Source organism: Megalops cyprinoides, chromosome 9 (genome assembly GCF_013368585.1).
Source record: "Megalops cyprinoides isolate fMegCyp1 chromosome 9, fMegCyp1.pri, whole genome shotgun sequence".
Taxonomy (NCBI): Eukaryota; Metazoa; Chordata; class Actinopteri; order Elopiformes; family Megalopidae; genus Megalops; species Megalops cyprinoides.
The window spans coordinates 18,157,778-18,181,332 of NC_050591.1; the positions used below are offsets into that span (position 1 = coordinate 18,157,778).

General features: G+C 43.1%; 1 protein-coding gene across 4 annotated transcripts in view; it reads right to left on the reverse strand.

Moving 5' to 3' along the window:
- Nucleotides 1–23,555, reverse strand: part of LOC118782700 (arf-GAP with Rho-GAP domain, ANK repeat and PH domain-containing protein 1-like) — a 68,424-nt gene that overhangs the window by 43,571 nt on the left and 1,298 nt on the right. For 3 of the 4 annotated variants that reach the window (XM_036536180.1, XM_036536181.1, XM_036536178.1), the window contains exons 2-3: nucleotides 8,645–9,477; nucleotides 1,011–1,147 (exon numbers count right to left, since the gene is read on the reverse strand). In XM_036536180.1, coding sequence (XP_036392073.1) covers nucleotides 1,011–1,147; nucleotides 8,645–9,387 — 880 coding nt within the window. In that variant the 5' untranslated portion in view covers nucleotides 9,388–9,477. Of the gene's footprint in view, nucleotides 1–1,010; nucleotides 1,148–8,644; nucleotides 9,478–14,048; nucleotides 14,198–23,555 lie in introns of those variants that run through there. The other variant, XM_036536179.1, reaches the window with a different exon arrangement.

Consider the following 23,555-nt stretch of genomic DNA (forward strand, 5'->3'; position numbering starts at 1 on the left):
GAGCAGTCTGGCTTTGTTTCACAGTTTGAGTCAACTTCTGCCAACCGCTCTGAGATCACTCCACCACAGATCTGATGAGAGCACTCCGATGTATGCACTTTCAATGACATCACCCTCCAAGGCTACTTATTGGATAATCACAGCAATAACCAACCCCTGGCTTTGTATTCAGTCTTGGAATGGAGTGCACTGGCTTCAATTATATTCTGGCCAGTTATGCAACGTATTCATGGTACGGATGTATTACCGCATAGGTCATTGCCATTATTGTCTTTTTCATCTCATCAGCGCCCTTTAGCAATTAAGTTACGAAATTAATGCCATTGTTATGTCAGCAGCAGCTCTGGGGAGCATGTAAAAAGGAACAATGAGGCCTTTTGTCCTCAACCTAACCACAACGCACTTAACACATTTAGGAACATTTTTAACCAAAGTTACATTTTTTTTGGTTTCTCACATATTATTGACTCTGTGGTTACTGAAATTACTAAATAAAAACTTTTGTCAACCGGAGTCGCCACAAAGCTAATGACAAAGGCCTTTCCCTAGGACTGGTAATTGACAATGACACAGGGTTTCAGCAAGACATTTACAAATTGCACACAGTTCACAGTGACAAATACATTTTAAAAGGATAAAGCTGCTTCATGACATGTTTTGTCACGTCTGAGCACCAGAGAGAAACTCTGTGCTGTGTGGGAAATTCAGTTGACGGAGCTGCAATTTCCCATCCAAACATTTCACAAACCGCTACCAATTACAGTCAAGTATATATGCTGGTTAAAAAAACATCATACAGACATGACCCTCTAAATTACCTACATATACACAACCACACAAAACCAAACAATTTTTACTGAATTCTTCTAAACAAAATGAGGTCAAAACACATTCAGTGCTATTTTGCCCCCAGACCCACACACTCATAGTCTGTCGCAGAAAGGACAAACAAGGGAAGCAGGCAGTGGGGGAGGGGGAGAGGTGCGGTGGGGGGGTGTCAGGTCACTTACTGATTTCAGGTGTGGGCTGTGGGACAATCCTCTTGGGCAAGACAGGCAGGACGCAGGGCTGGCAGGTGATCTTGGTCCGGGGTGGGACGTCCGGGACTTTCTCTCCTGGCTCCTGAGGTTCATGGACTGGAGAAACGCTGGTGAGAAGCACAGGAGAGGAGTCGTCGGTTACCACAGCTTCCTCGTGCCGGGAGAACACCTCAAACAACCTGCACAGCCTCTGCATTATTCCACAATGGCAGCCATGATGAAACCTCGGAGGAATCGAAAGCTGGACAACCAGCCTGTGAAACCTTGCTTCTTTAGAGCAGGAATGGCCTCTGAAGAGATTTGCTCAACAACCATGAGCTCTCCATTCGTGTTCCTGCTTGCCCTCTTTGAAGAGGAGATAGGATCAAGCTCGACAGCGCATACCTGACTGAACACAGGGTCTCACAGGGAGATATTTTTGAGGCAGAGGCCCAGCTGTAACTCAGGGGACAACCGTAAACCTGGAGGAGGCCCACATCAGAGAGCGGTCACGCCGAGAGGTCCAGCAGCAGCCATCACACTGGCACCAGGTGGAAGGGGGTCACTGCCCCAGGAATTTGGCATGCTGGGCTCAGAGAGCAAGGGGAGGAATCTCACACTGGGCTTGTGGTTGCCATGGCAGCAGAAACAACTAGCGACCCCCCTCCCACAACCCATAACCCCCACTGTCACCACTAGCTGTGAGAGAGACACAGCACACAGCAATTGCATTCCTTAGGAACAAACCACAATTATGACACAGAGCAAGCAAAACCACTTTGGGAGACTCAAATGCAGAAAATCTGGCAGAGACGTTAAAGCAAAAAGGAAGAATGGAAATGCACAAAGTCAGAGGGAATTTACAGTTACACAGAACATGGAGCAGAGCCCACTTGAAGTGTTTGCTCAGTGTCTAAATGGCTGACAAGGTTCCCCATTTTTCCACCTGCTGGCTGAACTTCCTGCTCCTGGCAGTCCGCTGCCCCTCACTAAAGCTCTGCAACAATGCCTCAGCATTTTCCTACTGTGAAAACAGGAAAGAACTAGGGGATTGGGAAGATGCAAGCTAAATTTAACTTCCCTGCATCCGTCCAAAGGCTGCGATTTTATTCACGAAATTGACTTCACTTCCTCAGCGGCCCTGCTGTCCGGTATGAACTCCGCTAACTCAAATTCTGCAGCTTGCCTGTTCTCCCCTCCAAAAGCTCCACAGTCCTACATTTCATTTGCCTCTGGAGAATGCTGTCAGCTCTCTCTCACCCTTCACATTCCTTCCAGCGTGGACTTTACAGCCCATGTTCTTCTCTTAATTCTGTCTCATGAATGGAGGTTTTCAAATGGGATAATTGGTTAAAAAGTCCTCCCAGAGACCATTAATTAGACAGCTTATACCCTGTTCCCTCCTTACTGCTTCATTCTGGTTACTATTTAACTCAATGAGGAGGCAATGACTTCCCATGCTGGACAGTGATGGATGGCAGTGTTGTCAGTGGAAGCTAACATGTTGATTCTACAGAGAATGTCTGTCCTTTAAAGTGTCATTTCAAACCATAATATCATCTCATCTCATCATAATCATCTCAATGAAATGGCCAGAGTACTCTGCTATGCTTTTATTCTTGGTGCGGGACACATACACAAAACATGTACAAATACACCTCACACACCAAACTGATGTTACCATGGAAATTTCTACTTGTATGTCCCTCAAGATGAGGTATATAATGGCTCTGAAGGGAAATAACATTTTTCAAACACCTAATTGAATGCATTTTTGTTTCTGAGTGTCCTATTCATATTGTCTTTGTGTCATCAGACTCTCCCTAAACCTGTGCTTTTTGGGGTTGGGAAAATTTTACAGATGATTCCAATTTAAAACGGGTTCGCTTTTTTAGCTCTCTTTACTTTTCCTTATATTTGTCAAGGCATTAGAGACAGACATGGTTATTTCTATGCCAGTCTCACAATGTTATTAACTACTGGAAGACACTATATGGCACTCCTGTTACAACCGTGCTCTCTCATTTTTAATGGTGCAGACAGAAACACAGAAAACACCATGAGAACATTTAACTGTTTCAGAAGAAGTTTTATATCGGTAGGAGAATGCTTTTGCAAAGCAAGAGAGGAGCAAGTATCCCTTTAAGGGGTGATAATATAAAAGGTGTGCCATTCAGTGTGAAGACTGTGCATCTTTTGCTCACACTCACCCAGCACACTGTCCCCTCCCAAACACTCCAGAATGTACAGTGCATGCCCTGCTAACACACAGCAGCCTGCAACGTAGTTCCTGTTCTGGGACAGCTGTCACAGAAGCAACAACACTGTACAGTCGTATGCAGCACCTTACAGTACTTCCCCCTCTAGCTCAATGGAAAACAGAATGTGGTCAACAAGAAGGCTTATCAAACATTCAACCAATGATAAAAAAACCAAGGGATTAAAAAACACATGGAGTGAAAGACACTGTATAAATTCAGAGTTTTTTCAATGTGAAAGAGGCGTGCTGGAGTGCATCATGGGATACTTGATGTATTCTCCACTGAGTTACAATTACCTATGTGTCCAGCCCCAATTCATAGGACAAAAGGTTACCAAGTAAAACTGGACTCCATTCGGTCAGGGAGAACTGGTCAGAACTGGTCCAGAGAGTCCAATGTGGTTCTCCCCTGAGAAAATCCGAATAGTAGGACTATACAAAGCATTTGTGAATCGGTGCAGAATGGCCATTTTCTGGGCGCATGCCTGACACATCAAACTAAGTTTTTTCACTGAGGTTCATTTTCAAACATTTATTTATCCGAGAATTGTTTTTTTATGTTTGTTTGCTTTCCAACACTAACAATGTAATGCTCCATGTATTCAGATTAAAAGACAACTGTAGAGCAAACTAGTGATAAACAGTCAGAATGGCCCTTGGTGGCCTTCCTATATGCTGTAACAATAAGCAGATGGCAAAATGCCATTCTCCCATTTTTCCGTTCCTCCTTACTTCTCCTCTGTGTGTCTCGTCCTGGCGATTATACTGGCTATATGCCTCCTCTCAGCCAGCTCACACAAGCTGCTCCAACACCAGAGGTTAAGGGGATATAGTCATCATCATGGCCACTGCCTAGCTGTCTCAGTCCTTATTGCTATCGCCTTATTAACCACTTATTCCTCCAAACAGCACTGAACCTCAGTTATGAAAGGGAGGCCGAGCCGATGGCACAGACGCTGATCTTGGTAACCCATCAAATGAAATGGAGTACGTAACGGACATTGAAACTGGTCACAATGTTGATGTGCTTTGTGACGAACCTACTCTCTATGCTATACTCTCTGCTGTGGCGATCCGAGCCATTATCATAGAATTGCAGAGCAGGGTGGTTATCATTTTCTTTATTTAGAATGCTTTTCTTCATTTACTTTATTTAGAATGCTGCTCATGTAGCGTTATTTCAGTTTCAATTTTCTTGAAAATCAAATCAAAACACAAGCAATATTCAAGCTAAAAAGCTAATCAGCTTTTTTTTTTCTCCCCACGCCGTTTACTTAATACTGTTCCTGGCCTAGAGCTTAAAAATGGAGATCTTTATTCTGAAGTAATGTCTTTCAATGCATTACTTTAATAACTTGCATATCAGGGTTGTGGTCTGAGTCAGCATCTTTGGGGACCAATGCCAAAACCTGCCAGAATTCCTTCATTCATACTACTTAATGAACTACTACAGTACTGCATACATCGCAATGCATTTCTCAATCCAAATGAATCACTACACATTTGACCACTGTGAGCCACACGTGACACAATTCCTGGAATAGAAATGCTCTGGAGCGCAAAGCTTCAGCACAACACAGTAGTATATTACATTACATTAGCAGCATTTAACAGACACTCTTATCCAGAGCAACGTAACGTAAAAAAAACTGTAAGCTGGATATTTACTGAGGCTGGGCCTCTGGGTTTAGTACCTTGTCCAAGGGTACAACAGCAGTGCCCCTGTGTGGAACCGAACCTGCAACCTTTCAGTTACAAGTCCTGCTCCCTATCATTATGCTACACTGCCACTCCGTAGTAGCAACCACCATTAGAGCAGCAGCTTATGAGCAGTAGTCCTGGGCGCTCGCTGTTATGCTGCCGAGGCTGTCACTGTACATGGGTCAGCCACAGAACACTCAGCTGAGGATGTCCGGACATGGATGTTGTAATCTGCAGGAACACCGTGATGACAGCAGCGCAACCCATTCAGGAAACCAACCCCCCCACCCCCCCACCCCCAAAAGGCACCGACAGGGCTCCGGGGAAAAGCAACACACATTTGTGTAGCATTTGTGGGCCAATGGCTGCTACAAGCCATTCCAAAAAGCATGCTTTTCAAATGTGGCTCAGTTAATAAACCAATTAATTAATAACCCATGCATTTGATGGATTCTGTCAGGGGCAACAGCATCCCAGTCCTAACCAAACTCAAGGTAACACTTCAAAAAAAGCAGTACAACGAGTCTGTCTGCTTTAACTTGCTATGCGTAGATTTGACACGGAGTTTAACTCTCCCCTGACTACAGAATCTCACACACGTAGCTATAAAGAACTATTCTTGGCACAGCGGCACACTGCATGTGTTCCATTTCATGATAACGGTAAACGGAGGGTGAGGCCATCTGCCTTGGCTGCTGCATAAGAAAGGAGGGCAAACCCTCCATTCCACCACTCACCTGTTACGACTTGATGGACGGGCCCATTCTCATTAGAGAGGAAAGACAAACAAGCCCTCCCTTCAAAGTAAACAGAAGATGCACTGCTGCTTGAGGGTCCTTTCCAATGCGAGAAAGAAAAGGATGGATCCTGGCAACTGCAGCCACTGCACTGTGTGAGCAGAGAGGAAGCTAAAAGCACTTTTAGAGATGTTTGTGTTGGGCTTTGTGAGTCAGGCACTTCCTGCATTACAACCCCCTCTCTCTCTCTCGCTCTCTTTTTCTCTCTGACTTTTACCAAATGTGTCAATAGCGCCCCCCAAACTATAGAAGAACAGAGGTAGTTACAGAGTGTGTGCCAACTACCCACAATGCACTGATGAGGCTGATCTGTTGCCAAAGAGACTGTGTCTTCCACTCCTCTGAGCTTGTTACACTATCAACCAAATCTCGTCAAGATATACTCTTCAATGCTCATGCTAAGGTATGCTGTTGATTGCATGGCAGCATGCGATGTAACGGTTAGTGTTGGACAATTGACCTGTGGCTCAGACACTGAATTACTGGCAGGATTCAGATGTGCATTGCACAAGGTTCGTTTCATCAGTCATTAAGAAGTATGTCTTTACGCATTATGGTTTGTCCTGGATAAGGAAATCACTTGGTGCTTTTCCTTCCATTTTCCTGACCAACCGAGGTGCCAATATCATCTGTCAAGATTCTATGAACATGCAGCATATGGCTATGAATCAGTCTACATATTGTTTTCTTCCCCCATTGGGTCGCACAAACTATCATGTTCACTTCACAGTTCTGAGAGGGTGTAATGTATATATAACCATCACTTCCTAGATCCTCACATTTTAAATTACTACCACTGGCTTTCACGTGGCTATAACGCTACAGTAGCAGTTTAGCCTTGTATGCACCAAAAAATGGTCCTGTTGACGATACGTTTGGTAATGCCAGTGCTGTTCAAAAGCATTATACAGTGGGTGGCTGCTTCCCCCTTGCCGACCCGGCAACATAAGCAAACGTTAGACTAGCTACATGTTACTATATCAGACCTCCTTACCAATCTAACCGTAACCAGCTAAGAAAAAGTAGAGACCTTGGCGAATTGAGTTTCCAACTGGTTTTCTTTCAACAATCATAAGGAATATTAGCTAACGTTAGCCAAATTAGCCAACATTGAAGTTAGGAAACAGATTGATAAGCAGTCATCACTTACTTGAAACCTAAAAAATATCCTCAGAATTACAACACAATCAGAAAATATTTTTTACAGTTTAAAGCGCCTTCCTGGTAAACATCGTAAGCTACTTCTGGTATCGGCATGTAATCGCTGAAGTAACGTCACCAAAGCCTGAAAAAAAAACTTTCCGGTTGATGAACGCTTAAAAAAACCCTGACCTCCTGTACCGTCACACAAAATTACAACCAGAAAAGACTGACCTCTAGTGGTATTATTTAGACTACACTTGTTTGGGAAACGAAAAATTCGCTTTTATAGCGGAGTGAAAACCAATTCGCACACACTTCTTCCTTGTTGGCCAAAAACGTAACAACGTCGGTACAAGAGTATTGTCAACATCCATATTTTTGACAGACAATAGTGACGTGACCCTGGTTTACTTAGAATGCTGTTCACTGGGAACAACGTAATCGTTTTAAAATTAGTTTTTGTTCTTTATACCCTTTCTCAAAATTGAAATGTTGGCATTACTTCAGAGATCATTCTACATTTATTGTACGGTATTTGTAACCTCACGTATGATTAAATAAGTAAACGTCATGTGTGCCACATGAGAGTTGATGCTCAATGAAATAACTTCGTCTTAAAAGAGCAACACCCGGAAAAACTCGCAACTCTTCCCCACACACACTCACATGTGCATCCCCACCCACAAACACTCCCACACACTTCAGGCTGGTAGCCGGGAAAGAAACAGGAAGTCTAAAAATGTACACTTTATTATTATTCACTCCATACACTTCACTTGACCCAATTTAACCCTGTGATGGACATTTCGCAAACCAGCAGAAGACTGGTGATGGGAAACATACGATTATAAACAGAACAGAGGCATGGGGGGAAAAAAATCAGACAAAGCCAGACTTGATAATGCACTTTCTGAACTTTGCCCCTCAGGTCAACCACACACACAAACACACACACACACAAACACACACACACACACACACACACACACACAGCCAGACTGCATGCTAATCAAACTAAATATAATAACCAAAGGTTGGACCTACACAACCCATGTGTAGTCTGTTTTCTGCTGTTTTTAGTAAACTGGTGTGATTTTGAGCAGATTGCAATACACTATCTACATAGCAAAAAATATTTTCCAACTAAGACCGATTTTTTTGCGTTATGCACTTCCCTTTACTTCCAAAAATAGTTTTAACTATTGTGGGTGGATATCAGTACATTCAGCCAGCATGCTTTTGCATAAAATAACCTTTTGACCTCTAGAGGTCACCCTTGCCACAGACACAGCAGCAGCAGATTACAAAACCCGTTTACTTCTTCCTGATAAAAATGCAATCATTTCACACAGACTGCATAGTCACCTGTCTGAAGAATCTTGGTGCCTAGATTGAAATTGTGTTGCGTTTCAATGTGATTCCTAGTCAATGTAATAATCAGGAAACTTGATTATTTGGATAAAATTAATGTTAATAAAACTAAACTTCTATGTTGCTGCACACAGTATTTCTTCCCAAGCAGCTACTGATACAGTATATTCATATTCAAATGCAGCACTACTTAATTCTTTCACAAGTAAAGATCAATACAACAAAAAAGTAGGAAGATGCCCAACAAAATTGAAAATCTTCCTCACATAAAGCTACACAGATTCTATCAATGACATAGAATTTACACTGTGGCACTGCCAGAGGAGGGGTGCTGAATTATGAGCTACGCTTACCTTGGTGGGGGCGGAGTCTTGGCCATGTTGACTCTGGGAGCTGGGACGGGGGGCCGTCGGGGCACCGGAGGGGGTCCACGGGGCTCTTTTGGAGCTCCCACAGCATAACACTTGGGCGGCAGGGGGGGCACACCCTTGTCCGTCTGACCCTGGGCTGAGCACTGCTCATAAAGGTGGAATTGCTCCGAGATGGATGACGAGGAAGAGGAAGACGAAGAGGAAGAGGACGGGGATGGGTACGGGGACATGGGGGATGGCTTCCTGCCACCCTGCTGGTGCTGCTCCTGTTCTTGGGGCTTCAGTGGCAAGGTCTCTGGACGTGTCCGGGGTGCAGGGGACGGGGTAAACTTGACCGGGGGACGGTTTGGAGTCACCCTGGGAGGGATAGGCGGAGGGGGCTTGTCCTGAACGTTAGAAGGGCAAAGACTGGAGCTACAGATCTGCGCTGGCACCGGGGTCTCAGGGCCGTCACGGCTGCTGGGGGGGCAGCGAAACTTGGTCCTTCCCTTGGGGACGGGTTTGTCCCCCTCCTGTCCCTCTGAGAACATTTTCTGCAGGCTGGCCAGGATGCGCTTCTGGTGGCCTGGCAGGACAACCCCCACCTGCTCGAGGTCACAAGGGGTCAGGCCACGGCACTCGGACAGCGTGTCGTAGCCGATGCCCTGGAAGGCATGGATGTACTGCTCCAGACGCAGCACTGTCAGCCACTCAGACACAGACTGCGAGTCCACCCCCGAGGCCATGACGCGGTTCTGGAACACTTCGGTGCAGAAAAAACGAGGCGATCAGTTCGTCGCCAGCTTCAGCATCACCGCCCTCAGAAAGGACTGGATCTATAAAGGAGAGAAGAGCCATTCAGCACAGTCAAAATGTCAACATAAACATCAGAGAGCAAATTATTCTGTGAGAAAACAATGTACTCCCAGAACACCAAAACAGACTGCAGCTTTACGGTCTTTAAGATGGCTGTGAAATTCCAATCTTTGGGGGCAGCAATTCCTCTTAGTAATTTTAATATGCCATGGATTATCAGAGGGCATTTTAACAAAGTCCACAAGTACTCTGAAAGGCAATGAGTTAATGCCTGATGCATGTCAGCTACTGTATACATATACAGTATATGTATTCTGAACATATGAAGACAAGAATTATCTGTGTGATACTACTGAATGCGCACTGCAGGTAGGCCGTTGGTATTTCATTACTTGTCTGAGTCAAAGGTAAACAGCTCTGCGTTTCTTTTCCCTTTTCTTGTTCTGAGGCCACTTACGAGCATGTATGTAATGGGGAAGTTCAGAGTTACATGTGACCTGAAAGAAGGATATTTCTCTAGCTGCATTGCTACTACCTTATCATTCATTGCACCCAGACTGTTCTGTTTCTGTATCTGTCTGTATCAATAAATTGCAACATGGCTTCTTCATATCACTTCTCAAAGTACATTCACAGCATTAGAAACCGCAGCACAAATTACATAGACACTACTGAGCTCTGCAGCTCTGGCTACAGAGACCAAAGAACAGAGGCAGCATTGGGAGACGAAAGAAAGATGGTGAAACCATCTGAATGGTACGATCTATCTATTATGTGAACAGACCTGCATCTAACGTAAATGGCTAGCACATGTCCATCTACCCCACATTTTATCCATGCACAAAAGTCACATCTCTTACTTGTCCATTCAGATAAACTGTCCTTCCTGTGCGAGACAGAAATGTGTGCAAGTAAGAGTAAGAGCTGTTAGAGGATATTACATATTAAAATGTAATCAGATTACAAGATTCAAAGAACAGGATTTCACATGTGGTCAATCGTGTTGTGTAACAGTTGCAACACATACAAGCACACTCATACACACTTGTACCCATAACAGACACAAACAAGGAACATCCACAACAGGAAATGGTTTTGCTTCATACTTTGAATACTTTGGCACATTTTTCTGTTTAAATGCACCTTAAAATATGCGCTAACCTGTGTCCGCCAGTTGAAGCTAACTGTACTTGAACTGTAATGGACTAATCTGTTTTGTGTTCTTTTTGGCTGTTGAAAATGGAGAGGCAACTGACTCAGGTAAGGCTAGCAGCAGCTGGAGGAAGCTGCTAGGTTTCGCTTCACCTGCCGGGTGACAGTTGCAGTCACCAGAAATACCCATCTTAAAGAATCAATGAAGTCGAAGTCTAGGCAAGTCACAGTCACAAAGAAATACATAAAGACAACCTGTACAACAACACAGCCTGTCACCCTTTCATCAGGATCAACTGAAAAGATTACATTTCAGAATTTCAAATTTCATATACTTAAGCTAATACACAAACGACACGTCTTTTGGCCGTCCAGTCAGAGCATCTGGTCAAGCATTGCACTTCCTAAATTTGCGTATATACACACACACACACACATACACACGCACACTGTTGCAGAAAAGCCAGAATTGAGAAAAGATTATTCTGGCCTACGCCAATTTCTTAATACACACTTCCTTCTCCTGGAGTAAAAATAGACCAGACATACAGTACATGTCCATGAGCAACAGTCTTATAATATCTTTCACATACTATTAATTGTTGACCCTAATATAGTCTACAGAGAGGAAAAGACGCTTGACAAAGAGAGGTGCTGTGTATTAATTTATGTGGTAGAAGTAATTGGCCTAACAGTAAGACTAACGCTAAGGTACCACAACAGGTTGTCTCCTCAAATGAAGCCAGTGCTCACATTGCTTTGGAAAATGTTCAGAGAACACTGAGTAAATGTTACAACAACGTTAATGCTCAAGTGGAAGCCATGTCAGAGGCAGCAAAGACTCAGATCATCCAAATACAACAGTATTGATTTATCATGAGACTAAGAACAGAAGGATATAAATAGCAAGCATTATTCACAACAGTATGAATCATACACTGCTGGTCACTTGATGTCTTTCCAATCACAAGATGGACCCACTAGGACAGCTGGGGGCAAAAACCGCACCGTGCACTCGGGAATACAGACGCAATGCAAGACATCACCGAGGTCACGTGACCGTCGTGAATCACCACACAGATGCTCTTCTTACGATCCTTGTGTACAGCTTCGCTGTGAGGAACACTCTTTGCCATGACTGGCTCTCCCTTCATCATCTAAAACAACCATGTCTAATTCTGTCACCCCTGTCGGAAAACAATCACAGTCCTCTGCAGGCATCCTTCTCTCCTCAAAACAGAAGTTATCATTTGCTCTTCAGACCTACACAGCATTTGTTCTGGCTGATGGCTGAAATGGAATAAATGTTGTAGCACAGGTAAGGTCCATTTCTCAAGGGAAGAGATGCACATGAGATACTGCTAGCTGTTCCTGACCTTAAAGCAAAAACTTCCTCTTTTCTCATGGCATTTATTTTTCCTGTTGTGGCATTTTAGATTTGAGAACAAATTCCCCTGTTAGAATTTTGAGATAGCATCACTGCAATTACAGTTCTTAACATATAAGGCCACGAACAAGTTCTGACTTTCCTTATCATATCACAGATCATTGCCAGTCAGAGCTTCAAAGTAGAACTTTGTGGCTGGACTACAGTAGGGTGTTTGCTGTTTCTATCAAGCTACATAGCCATTTCTTTTCATTTACTGCCCTTTCCTTACTTGTAGCAGCCGTTTGTGGATGGGGTAAGTAAACCCTAATATCCAGAGTTTAAAGAATAATCAAAGATATTCTATATTTTGTCACTTAATGAGCTTGTGTGTCCTGCCGCCATGCTAAGTGTTTTGTACCCCGTTAGGGCTGCATCAGTGCCCAGTGAGTGGCACAGTATGGATCCAAAATCACTGCATAACACAGAATTCAGTACCTGCCTTCCTTCCATTCTCCATACATCCTTGCCTAAGAGGCTATGGTTGGTAACAAGATGTTCCAGTACTGCCTGCTAGGCCAGCCATGGATGTTCTGTTTAGACCACAGCATTTTAAGAATGTTCATTAATGAGCCAGCAAATCAGAACATATATAGCCTCAACAATGGCGCAGACAGAACTTTCAGTGTGAAGCACATGGACCTAGATATCTGGTCCATATATAGAACATTTGTGGCATAATTCAGCACAATTACTATGGTCAGCATCCACACAGAAGAGCCATTATCTTTTTTAACAAAAGAATAAAAATAAGCTAATTTAAAATTCCTGGTTTCTATAAACAACTCCACAACAAGCAGTCTCATACAAGCCCCAGAATGTGCTCTGCCATCTCCCTGCCTCTCTAGATTAAACAATTTAGCAATGCATGCTGAGAAGCAAAGACTAGAGGCAAAAAACAACCGATGTTCTTTAAACTCCTCTTATGTCTTTAAACTGTCTTATTCAAAAGTTCTCTGGCTGCCATTTGCTATGCTTTTACAGGAGACACTAACAGATAAGCACTTTTTGTTTGTTTATTTTGTGCACATTATGTTTCGGTTTAGTACTAGATATTCCCTCATTGCCCTTGAAACTGTGCTGAACAGGAATAAGACAATATATAAAAACTGCTTAGTAAACAACTAGCCTGTCAGCTGCATGGAAGAGCAATTCTAGTTATTCGTAGGGCCTAATACTCCACTGAATCATAGGTGTTAAGCTGTGGTATTTTGGCATGCACATGCTGAATTTCACAAAGAAACTGCAGACAATTTTGAAAGGGCGATTACAAAGAACAAATTCTGGGCTAAACGTGTACCAGCACTAAATAAGCTCATTTCTGTGCCCTTGCGGTTTACACCTCTCCACAGGGCAAATGAGACTTCTACAAGTTTTTGGCCACAATGTTAGAAGAAGCAGAAGCCGGACAGAGGAGGAAACAGCTTAATAACACCTTATTTTTTTTTCGTGAGACAGACAGCCGAGAAACCATTTAACACACAACTCACAAGAGCATTTCTTTCAGTTACCAAGTATTTTACACGCTGAACACAAGCAGTTATTTCTGCTGCAGGAGGTGCCGGCAGAAGCTGAAATTTGTGTGAACTGTAAAACCTGCCTTGCACTAGATTGGCCCTGACACACTTCTCACTTCTGCTGTAACCAAAAAGAGGAAGGGAACAGAGCCACTGTATTAGCTGCCTTTATCCCACTTAATGATAAATCTACTGCGGGCCACTCATTCAACCCTGTCAGCATAGCACTGACCACAATTACCCATGCAGTTATAAAAAAAAAATGTGGCAAAATATTTAGCTTGTTTGCTTCTTTAGCTTTTTATATGACTAACAGCACTGCATTCAGGGACAGAAGATTAACATGTAAATACCTACACAAACACATTCAACATCTTGTCACAGGCTTTACTTATCAGTCCCTCAGATTAATGGCATCCATCCCAACGTACACATACAGCTCTGTCCCGGACCAGGCTAAGAGGTAAGAGTTCACTTCCCAAGAGTGAGCACTCACCACACCATCCCAGGGTCCCTCTTCACCAGTAAACAGTGTCTGCCCGCGTTCTACAAGCGCCACAGCCTCCCAGTCCTTCAAGGCTCTAACACAAAGGCCCCATTTCCCCAAGGCAGCTGGGCGTCCTTGGCAGAGTCTACTGTTCCCAGTCAGGATGAAGCCTGCGTGTGTAAGGAAGCAGGGCCAGAACAAGCTCACCTCTCTCTCTTCCTCCCTCCCTCTCTCTCTCTCTCGCTCGCTCCCCCCCCAGCAGAGTCAGTACCCTCTCACGTCATATCCAGCCATCACTCAGCAAGAGAAAACTTCCTGATTTTGAGGATTGAGGAACTTCACTTGCTTTTTTTTTTAAAACCAAAAAGTACAGCACAGAACACATTGTGTGAGAGGTTTTTTTTTGTGTGAAAGTGATGGTACAGGTAACAGAGAAATCGGATGAAAGCAGAAAAAGAGAAATTGTGAATCGTGCAGATTAAAACTTGTTGACGAGGAAGAAAACAATGACTTCTCTTGAGACTCAGTGGAGTCTGCCTGCTTCTGGACTCTCGCAACAACCACTCTCCTGTCTCTTTCTCAGAAGCGTTCCTCTGCAAACACATATACAAACACACGTGCATATGCCCTGTTCAACCTGGTACACTTCACACATGGTGCATCACGCTCCCAATGCCCCCATCTGCACAACAGCCTCTCTGACTTTCTGATTCAGTCAATATCTCTGTGAGGTTCATGCACAGTTACTTTCAAAATGAGAACACAAACATTTTGAAACCTTAACTTTATTAGCAACTTGATGATTGGTCCCCCAGGCCAGGATGCTGTTTCAGGCAGTATGCAACAAGAAAGCTAGGCTATGTGTAGGCCTCAGCAAAGCGTATCACTGAGAATAAGCTCACCCTGAGCAGAGAGGAAGCTTTTAAGAGCTGACTGCACAATATGCTCCTCTGGGGGCCTGTGGGTCTGCAGAATGTTCACCAGGGACACAGCTCAGTAGAGATTAGGCAAATACCTCGAATGCAAAGTACAACCCTGGCTTCACCTCACAAATCAACATTAAACCAAAGGCCCAGAACATTCTGTTTCAGCACAAATCTCTACCAAAAGCAAAACAGTTCATTTAAATACATCTTTTAATTTTCCTTCTAATACATTAGAAAGGAAAATTTATTAATTATACACACTTTTCACACATGGGGCTTGCACTTTTTTGGGCCAGGGGTAAACAACAGAAATATCAGAGAAAGAACAGGGAGAGAAGACAAGTGACAAGAGACAGCCCTTGTGGGACATCCACTCAGACTGGCCACTGGTCATGCACACCAGAGAGGAAGGTCTTCCACAGGGTAACCACCTGCCCCCCTTCACTCTCCCTCTCGCTCCTCCCTATAACCCTCTTTCCTTCAATCTCCTCCCTCAGTCTTGCTCTCTTCTTCTCACTCCCACCCTCTCACTTTCCCTCACTTCCACACGGTATTTTCTTCCCTCCCTCTTCCTCTCTCCCTCAGCCAGTGTGGGTGAGAGTGCAGTGCTGTCAGCTGCACTGTAGCTCAGCCTTGTCCCCAGCCCCATAATCATCCCTCTGTGCTCTAGTGAACAATAGAGCATTCTGCAGCATACAAAAAGTGGCCCAACAATTAACAAGGGAGCCTCCCAGCCTAGCAACACATTTCTGCAGCCCCCTCCACAAATGTGCTCCCCTCTTCGTCTTTCTTCCCCCCCCACCCTTCACCCAGAAAGCCAGCCCTCCGGATTAGAAGACCAAAAAAAGACACAAGGGGCAAAAAGGAGGAGAGAGAGCAGGAAACAGGGGAGTCTTCCCGAAAGGGAGACCACTGCCACAACTCTGCTACATATTGTCATTTTCCCTTGCTAAAACACAACATCCTACCTTACACTGAGCAGCTGATCGTTGAGCCCCGTGTCCTATGCAGTATAGCTGAGAATGGGGGTAGTGTATTACATGCCTTTTACGCACTATGTGTCTGCAAACGTTTGTGTTTGGCAGCTCATATGTGGGATGGGAGAAGAGGGGCCTGCCATGAAGGGAGAGGTGGGGACTGCTCATGTATCTGCGGTGCTGAAGTATTTTACCCTTGAATGTGTGGGGAAACATTCTACTGTAGAGTGAATTGCTCAAAAGATATTTTATGTAATTTCATAAGGTACATTTAACGCCCTGTAAATTATAAATGAAAAGAAAAAAAACACTTCAACAAGGAGAGATCAAAGGGCCTCCAGGCCAAACACACATACATCTCAAAGAACAGGACTACTCAAAGTGACAGACACCGCCGACAGTGTTTCCTTAGCAAAATCTTTTGTGTGCCACTAGGCCCCAGAACACCCCCCTGACCAACACTTTTGTCTACAATTTGTGTTTGGGCTAAAACACATTCACTGTTTTGCTGGTAGGCAACTGTAATTAACCTTGACTTCCACTGAAATTAAAAAAGCTAAATGGCACACCATGCAGGCCTTGTTGCTTGCCTCTCCTACTGCTTTTGCATTGTTAGATCAAGTTTAACATCTTTGGTATTTGTGATGCGCGTGTGTCATGAGCTTCAGATCCTGTTTTCCGAAGAGCTGGCCCTACAAAAATTTGTGCAGTAATCCACGACAGGAAACAGTCGCTGCAGGTTCACTGGAGCATTCATGCTGCTCATACACCAACCGTAAGTCTGGCCTTGCTTACGGCAAGTGTATGGGTTTACATAATTTCCTTTCTCCGAATATTCTTCCACTTCACACTTTGGACACGAAGCATGGTCCTGGCTGATAGATAAACTCTGTACTCAGACAAACTCTGATGGATGGGCTCAAATAGACAAACCAGAAAAAAAATTAAAGTTTTCACAAACAACATTATATATATATATATATATATATATATATATATATATATATATATATATATATATATATATATATAAAAGATATGTATCTTTTCAGGGTAGAGACAGAAGTATAACTGCAGTGCATGCAAGTGTCACAGAGTTCATTCAACCAATGGTATCTTTCGGGATGCCTTACTCCACAGACTCTGCACAGACTCACTACTCCTGAAATCATCCATCTTCCTCATTCCATTCACTGTTTCTACTACAACATCCAACCACCAGTCCAATCAGATAAGTGAATCTTCACAGTATTTCCACACCTTAAAGACACACTAAAACACTATCATGGTGCCCCATTGAACAGATGGCCAGATTCTGCGCAGCCTGCAGCTCATGGCTGGCCTGACTGCATCTGATTTACAAAGAACTGTAGGGTGATAGGTGAAAAACACCTCCATTGTGACATTTATGCGGCGCTGACTCAGTGATCTCAAGTGGATGGCGTTACAGTAGGCTCAGTAAATAGGATGAGCCATCCAGATGACTTACAGATCAGTGAATCTGTGCAGCATCTGTGCAATGTTGATCCATGAAAACAAGCCCTCTGTTTGCAAAGCTCGTGATGCCTACATTCTGTGCAGCTCATTGCTTCTCCTTCACTGGCCAGATGACCACACTAAACAGGGGAACAATGACAGTGCACAGCTGCTGGGGAGGGCGGTCACACAGTGTATGGAGTTGCCTCAGAGTTTCTGAAGCTCACGCATTGTCTCTAAAAAGCAAGCAGTCATCTTCCAAGTTCTGAGAGGCCTGCGTCTTTGCTTTCTTTGAAAAGGGATTTGCTATACTTTCACAGTTTTGCATTTCCGTTTCATGTGTCTGTCATGGTAGACTGTCGAACTTTTAAAATACATATTTTTGAAGATATGTTGAGATCAGATCCTGGGCCTAATTCAGGAAAAAGGAAATGCTGTTTTGTGCAGATAAGCAAAATGAAATATAGGCGGTCCCCGCTTTTACAACACAATGCATTTCTGCCAACCACATCATAAACTACATGACCAGAAATTGTATCAGAGAGCACTGACACCTTTGATACCTTTCCACTATTTGGTTCATGTCACCAGCACAGCTGGATTTAACAATGCATCCGATTGTCAAGACAAGGTAATCTGGGTAATGACATCTTTCTGTGCTGCCATGAATCTGGGTCAAGACTAAATAATGGGCAAATAGCCTGTAATATTTTGTCTTGGTTTTAGGATTTAAGATCTATATGTGCAGCTATTGTAGCTATACATGTTAACCACATTAAATACATGTTAACCACATTAAAGCACAGTATCATGGGAAAAATGAAAATAAAGCTCCTGCCACCGCTAAGGTCCCTGACTGACTGCATCTTACTAATGTTGATAAACTAATTAATGATTCACTGCTTCAGGTCTGGTACCTACTTTGTGGTTGAATACAAGCTGGCACTTGTACTAGGCACGCTTTTTGGAAGGAGAATGAGGGAGACATCCCATGATGCACTGGTGGGCTACCTTGGGGCAGCAGTAACATTGTCAGGCTGAGCTTAGCCTTACACACTTACTTCTCCTTTGATTGGACAAAATACCTCTCGTCCTCTAGCTAAGTCAGCCAGTCTGATTCCGGCTCTATGTGGAAAATCCCCTTTATTATTAAAACTAACAACCAATGGAAACACATGTACGGGTTTAAAAAAAACCCTGGCTAATACATCTCAACATATTTAAACACTGCCAAAATATGACAACAGTAACAAATAGATTAATTAAAAGCACAAGAACAGACACTCTTCAATGGCTGCAATTTACCCTGACAGTAAAGTGAAGGCACAGTAAAGTGAGGAGCAGCTCACAGGAAGTCAGTAAGTGAGAGGGTGAGGGACACAACTGCCTCTGTGGGTTAGTTGCAAAAAAACAAACAATATCTTTCTCAGTCTGTTTTGCACCAATCATGAGACTGTACAATGCCGTACAGTGAGGTTCAAACATTCCCTAAAGCCCTGTTCAAATGGGTCTGCAAAAAGCGCAGGTTCTGTGAGTTTTACTAAACATGAAGGACTTTATGTTCTCAGACTAAAGGATTTCCCAGAACACCACAGCAGCCCTCTGAGGTTATTCACAAACCATTGTAAATGGGTGACATCATTTTAAAAGACCCAGGAGAGTTTAATGAACCTCCTCTTAACCTGAATCACAGAAAAATCAGATGCAATCAGTGCTGCTAGCCAGCTAGCAAGGACCTCTTTATTAATATGCTGCAGAATTTCAGCACAGATGCCCTCAGCTCCTTACTGAATCATGTCACCATATTGAGAGCAAGTATGGTGTTCAATAAAAGGCAAACAGAACTGACAGCATGTTCACACAGCCGGATTTGTGAGCTTAGTAAAGTAGCCAGTTGTCTAGCTGTTATGCACAATTAAGATGCTGCTCCTCTATATCCTGCAAAAACTTGAAAAAAAAATATACATATATATATATATATATATATATATATATATATATATATATATATATATATATATATATATATAACATAAATATATGTTTATGTACACAATGAAAAAACACATATAAATTATATAACTGTAGCAGACACCAAAAATGAACTAACTCTCAGTGCTGTAGATATGTGACATGCCCCACCAATACATATGCTGTATGCATTGGCCAAAAATGTTACACAGTGTCCATTTAAATTATTGTCTATCATCAGGTACTGCATGTGCCCTGAAACCATTAGTTATGCAAAAACTTGACTGTTCATATGACTTCCATAAACTGTTAACTAACAGCTGAGTCTAGGCTTTGGTTCAGTTCCAGCAAAAGATCGATTGAGTTAATAATAAATTAAAAAGCAAAGAAAACAAGCAAAAAATACAGGGTCGCCACCCAAGACTTTAAGACCTTCTCTTGCATTTGAGTGCTGCACAAATAGACAAAAATATATATTAAAGCACATGAAACAAACATGCTTTTCTTCTCTCTGAAGGAGGGATGTGGGTGCTGCGCACAGCTCGGCTTGGCCTGCTATATCAGATTAAGAGATGATCGCGAGAAGAATGCCTCTGCCTGCTCTGAGCTCCAAGCTCACTGTACAGAAAAGTGTGTCATGGAGGGAGGGCATAAGTGGGAGGGTGAGAGAAAGAAAGAGAAAGAGAGAGGCAACAGGAGAGGGGGGGGAGAGAGAGAGAGAGAGAGAGAGAGAGACAGGGAGAAAGAGAGAAACGCTGTGCACGAAGTGAAATTCTCCAAGCCTTGTGGGGGCCGCGGGGTCAGCAGCAGGGGCAGCCTGAGGGAAACACATTCTCTCAAGAAGTCTTGGTTTCAAATCCGCACGAAAGCTGACAGCAAGAACTAGTGTTTGTGCGTTATGATTAGACGCAGTGCACATTTCCATCAGCTAGACCCTTGTTACAAGAAATGCTAGAAGTGCTGCAAGCACCTATTTGGAATAATACACGCCAATCCAATGCCATGTAGCAACCTAAGCAGTGTTTGTAAGTAGCTAACTAGTTTGCTAGACTCAAAGCTAAAACTAAGAACATAGGTAGTTTGTAATATTCTATCTAAAGCGGTTCATTCATGACCCACTCTATTCTTTCTTGTGCAAATATACTGTCACATGGGGAAAATGTATTATTTACAGACTGGCATCACAGAGAACAGCTGCTCCAAGACTGCATAGTATTTTCACCATTGGAATTCTGCTACAGATATCCCTTCTTCAAGAGCCCCTAACCAGGTCTTGTGTCTTTCCAGTGGCTTTCCATAGTGGCAATTGCATAGCCTTTCATGATGATTTCTTTGAGTCCTAAATGGAAGTTTGTACATGCAAAGTAGTTTAACTTTGCGTGCCAACATTTCAGAAAATTGTGAATCTCTTGTTGAAGTTGCTCAAACAACAATGACACAAGGCAGAAAACAGTGATTAAGCCAGATGTACAAAATGGACACATTACAGTAACTCCCACTCCTGCTTTGAGCTCTCAGATTAAAGGAGTTAACACGCAATTGCAAAAAATATTTAAAACATTATTGAAAACACCAAGACAGGATCTTGGTGACTTCTTACATCAACACTAAGCCAAATGTCAGACATGCACCGGAAACCGGCTCGCATCTTAATCTCTCCCACTGCCAAGCAAATGTTACCTACAGTGGCTCCATTCAACAGAGGGATTCAATGCAAATCTAATGCAAAAATGAAACACCTACCACCTACTGAACACAGTGTGAACACAGCACATGAACTGTTTATATGGGAAAGCATAACACCCCGAAATGATTTTAATTAGTCTACTGGGTGTTGTCATGTGATTACTCAAGGTTCCTCATTATCACAGGCTGCATTAAAAAATACAGAGAGCTACTTCTGTAATGGCCCATGCAAAAAATGTAAGCAAAATAAAGCAATGATAGCAATGAAAGCAATTGGTTGGGAGAGTTTGTACTGGGCGGTCAGGAAGATACCTAGACAGCAGGGCAGTTCTGGATAAGAGTGAGTGGGTGATGGTAGAGATGGGACCGACTGTGGCTGATATGACACTGAGCAGACCCAAACCTCCCAGAGGTGTAAATAATCTCTCTCAGGCACACGAGCACTCTTATCTATACCTCAACATCTCTAGAGACTCACTCTTTCCACACAGGCAAACCACAAATGATCTGCTTCAGAAGCTAAATATAGACCTACTCATAATGACAAAATGTACATCATACTGAATTTTAAGGACAGTATTACTTACAGTTGCCCATATAGTATAACTTATGTAAAACCAGCACACATGCTGCCCAGTCTATGGTTTCTGAATACTGAGGGTGTGGGAAGTACAGTAGGCCTATTCATACATCATGTCTGTCTTACCAGTGCAGTGAATTCATTCTGGAGGAAATGCAAAACTGAAACCCGAGTTTAAAAAAAGGTGTAAAAACATCTAAAAAGGTGTTCAGATATTCTTTGATGCCATTTTAAAACAAGTGTGGTGATCACCTCCCCCCTCCCCAATCTCAACCAGAGTATCCGCCCTCTGCATGTAGCCTACACTCACTCAGAATGCCTCCGATTTCCTGTGAAAACCCTGACCACAGGTCTGTGGTCGACATGTTCCACCTGGGGCTCTCATGATCCACGGCCACATGACTAACCAGGCTCCAGGGCCTGACTCAAACTGAGTTGTTGGCACAGCAGGTTTTTCACAACGCCATCAACTCTGACCCTGTGCAGACTGAGCACGCTCAGTGACTCACTGCTGACACAGTCCCGCAGGATCCAGGACGGGGGGAGGGGGGAGGGGGTTTTCTCTAGAGCATGAGGAATGCCTGAGAAACATGCTCACACTTCTGACAAAGAGCCCTCTCCTCCAAAGCCACTGAGAGGGGAGGGAGCTGGTCACAGCCAAGCAAGGGGATTGGAGTAAGCAGCCATGGGCAGAGAAGTGGACCCTGGAGCATAAGGCTGTGAGTCCAAAGGTCCAGGTGGAGCACTTTTGCTATAGCCTTACAAATGTACTCAGTCTGGATTACCTCTAGGACTGCTTTTTGAGGAAGCTGACAGCACAGTGCCCCATGAAAGCCCACTTTCTACTCCATGGCCACTCCAGTAAATTATATAATTCTTACATCTTCTACTACACGCAAGCATAGTCTTTGACTAAACCAAGCATAGTCAAAACACTGAGCTGTTACCTCATGTTTACATGAATAATGATCTCTAGCATAACTTGAACAACCATTTTTATCATGAATGTATGACCCTACTGGCAACAATGTGAACTCAATCATCGATCTACAATGAATGGTTAGACCAGAGAAGCAGAGCAACATATAGCCACAAATTATCATTCGGGAAAGGCAAACCTTTCATATCTCTTTTTAGAGACTGTTGACACAGGTTTCAAGCTACCTTTACTGTGTTTCAGATTACATCAGTTCTAACATATGAACAAAATTGAAAACTAAAACAGGAAGTGTACACTTCAAAACATCATGTTTGCATCTGTACACCTGCATGATGTTTCCCAGTGTGTTTATTATCAGAGGCACATATATTCAAGCTTAAAGAGGAGCCTGTATATGATGTTAAATTCCTTAGGAGAATTAGAATTTCCAGTTAAACAGGAGGGACATATACTGTACGTGTCATTCCATTCTGTTACCACATACAAACCTAGTTGCTGCAATTCATACATTCATGCAATCCAATGAGCCAGTGAGCATAATACCAAACATACTGGAAATAATAAGATGCTAAATATGTTTACAAGAACAGCTGCAAGCATAAGGCAATCCGTGGACAGACCTAGACTCGTAGAGACAGTCTGAAAATATTCTGAAGTTGTTGGAATAGCTACATGTGCTTCTTTTCCTGCTTTATATGCACCAGTGGATAATGTAACCACTGCACAATAGTATATTATGTATGTACTGTGGATCAGACGATGCAAAAGGATGATTTTTACTAATACGAAACAGATAGAAAGGACACTTCATTCAAAAAATATCAAGGATTACTGTAACATAATCAAGAAGAGAATGTACATATAGGAATTAAAAGTCCAGAAATACATTAGAAAAATAAATAGGGAAGTACTGTCATTTCTTAGTTATGATATTGTAATATTAACTGTATTACTGTATGC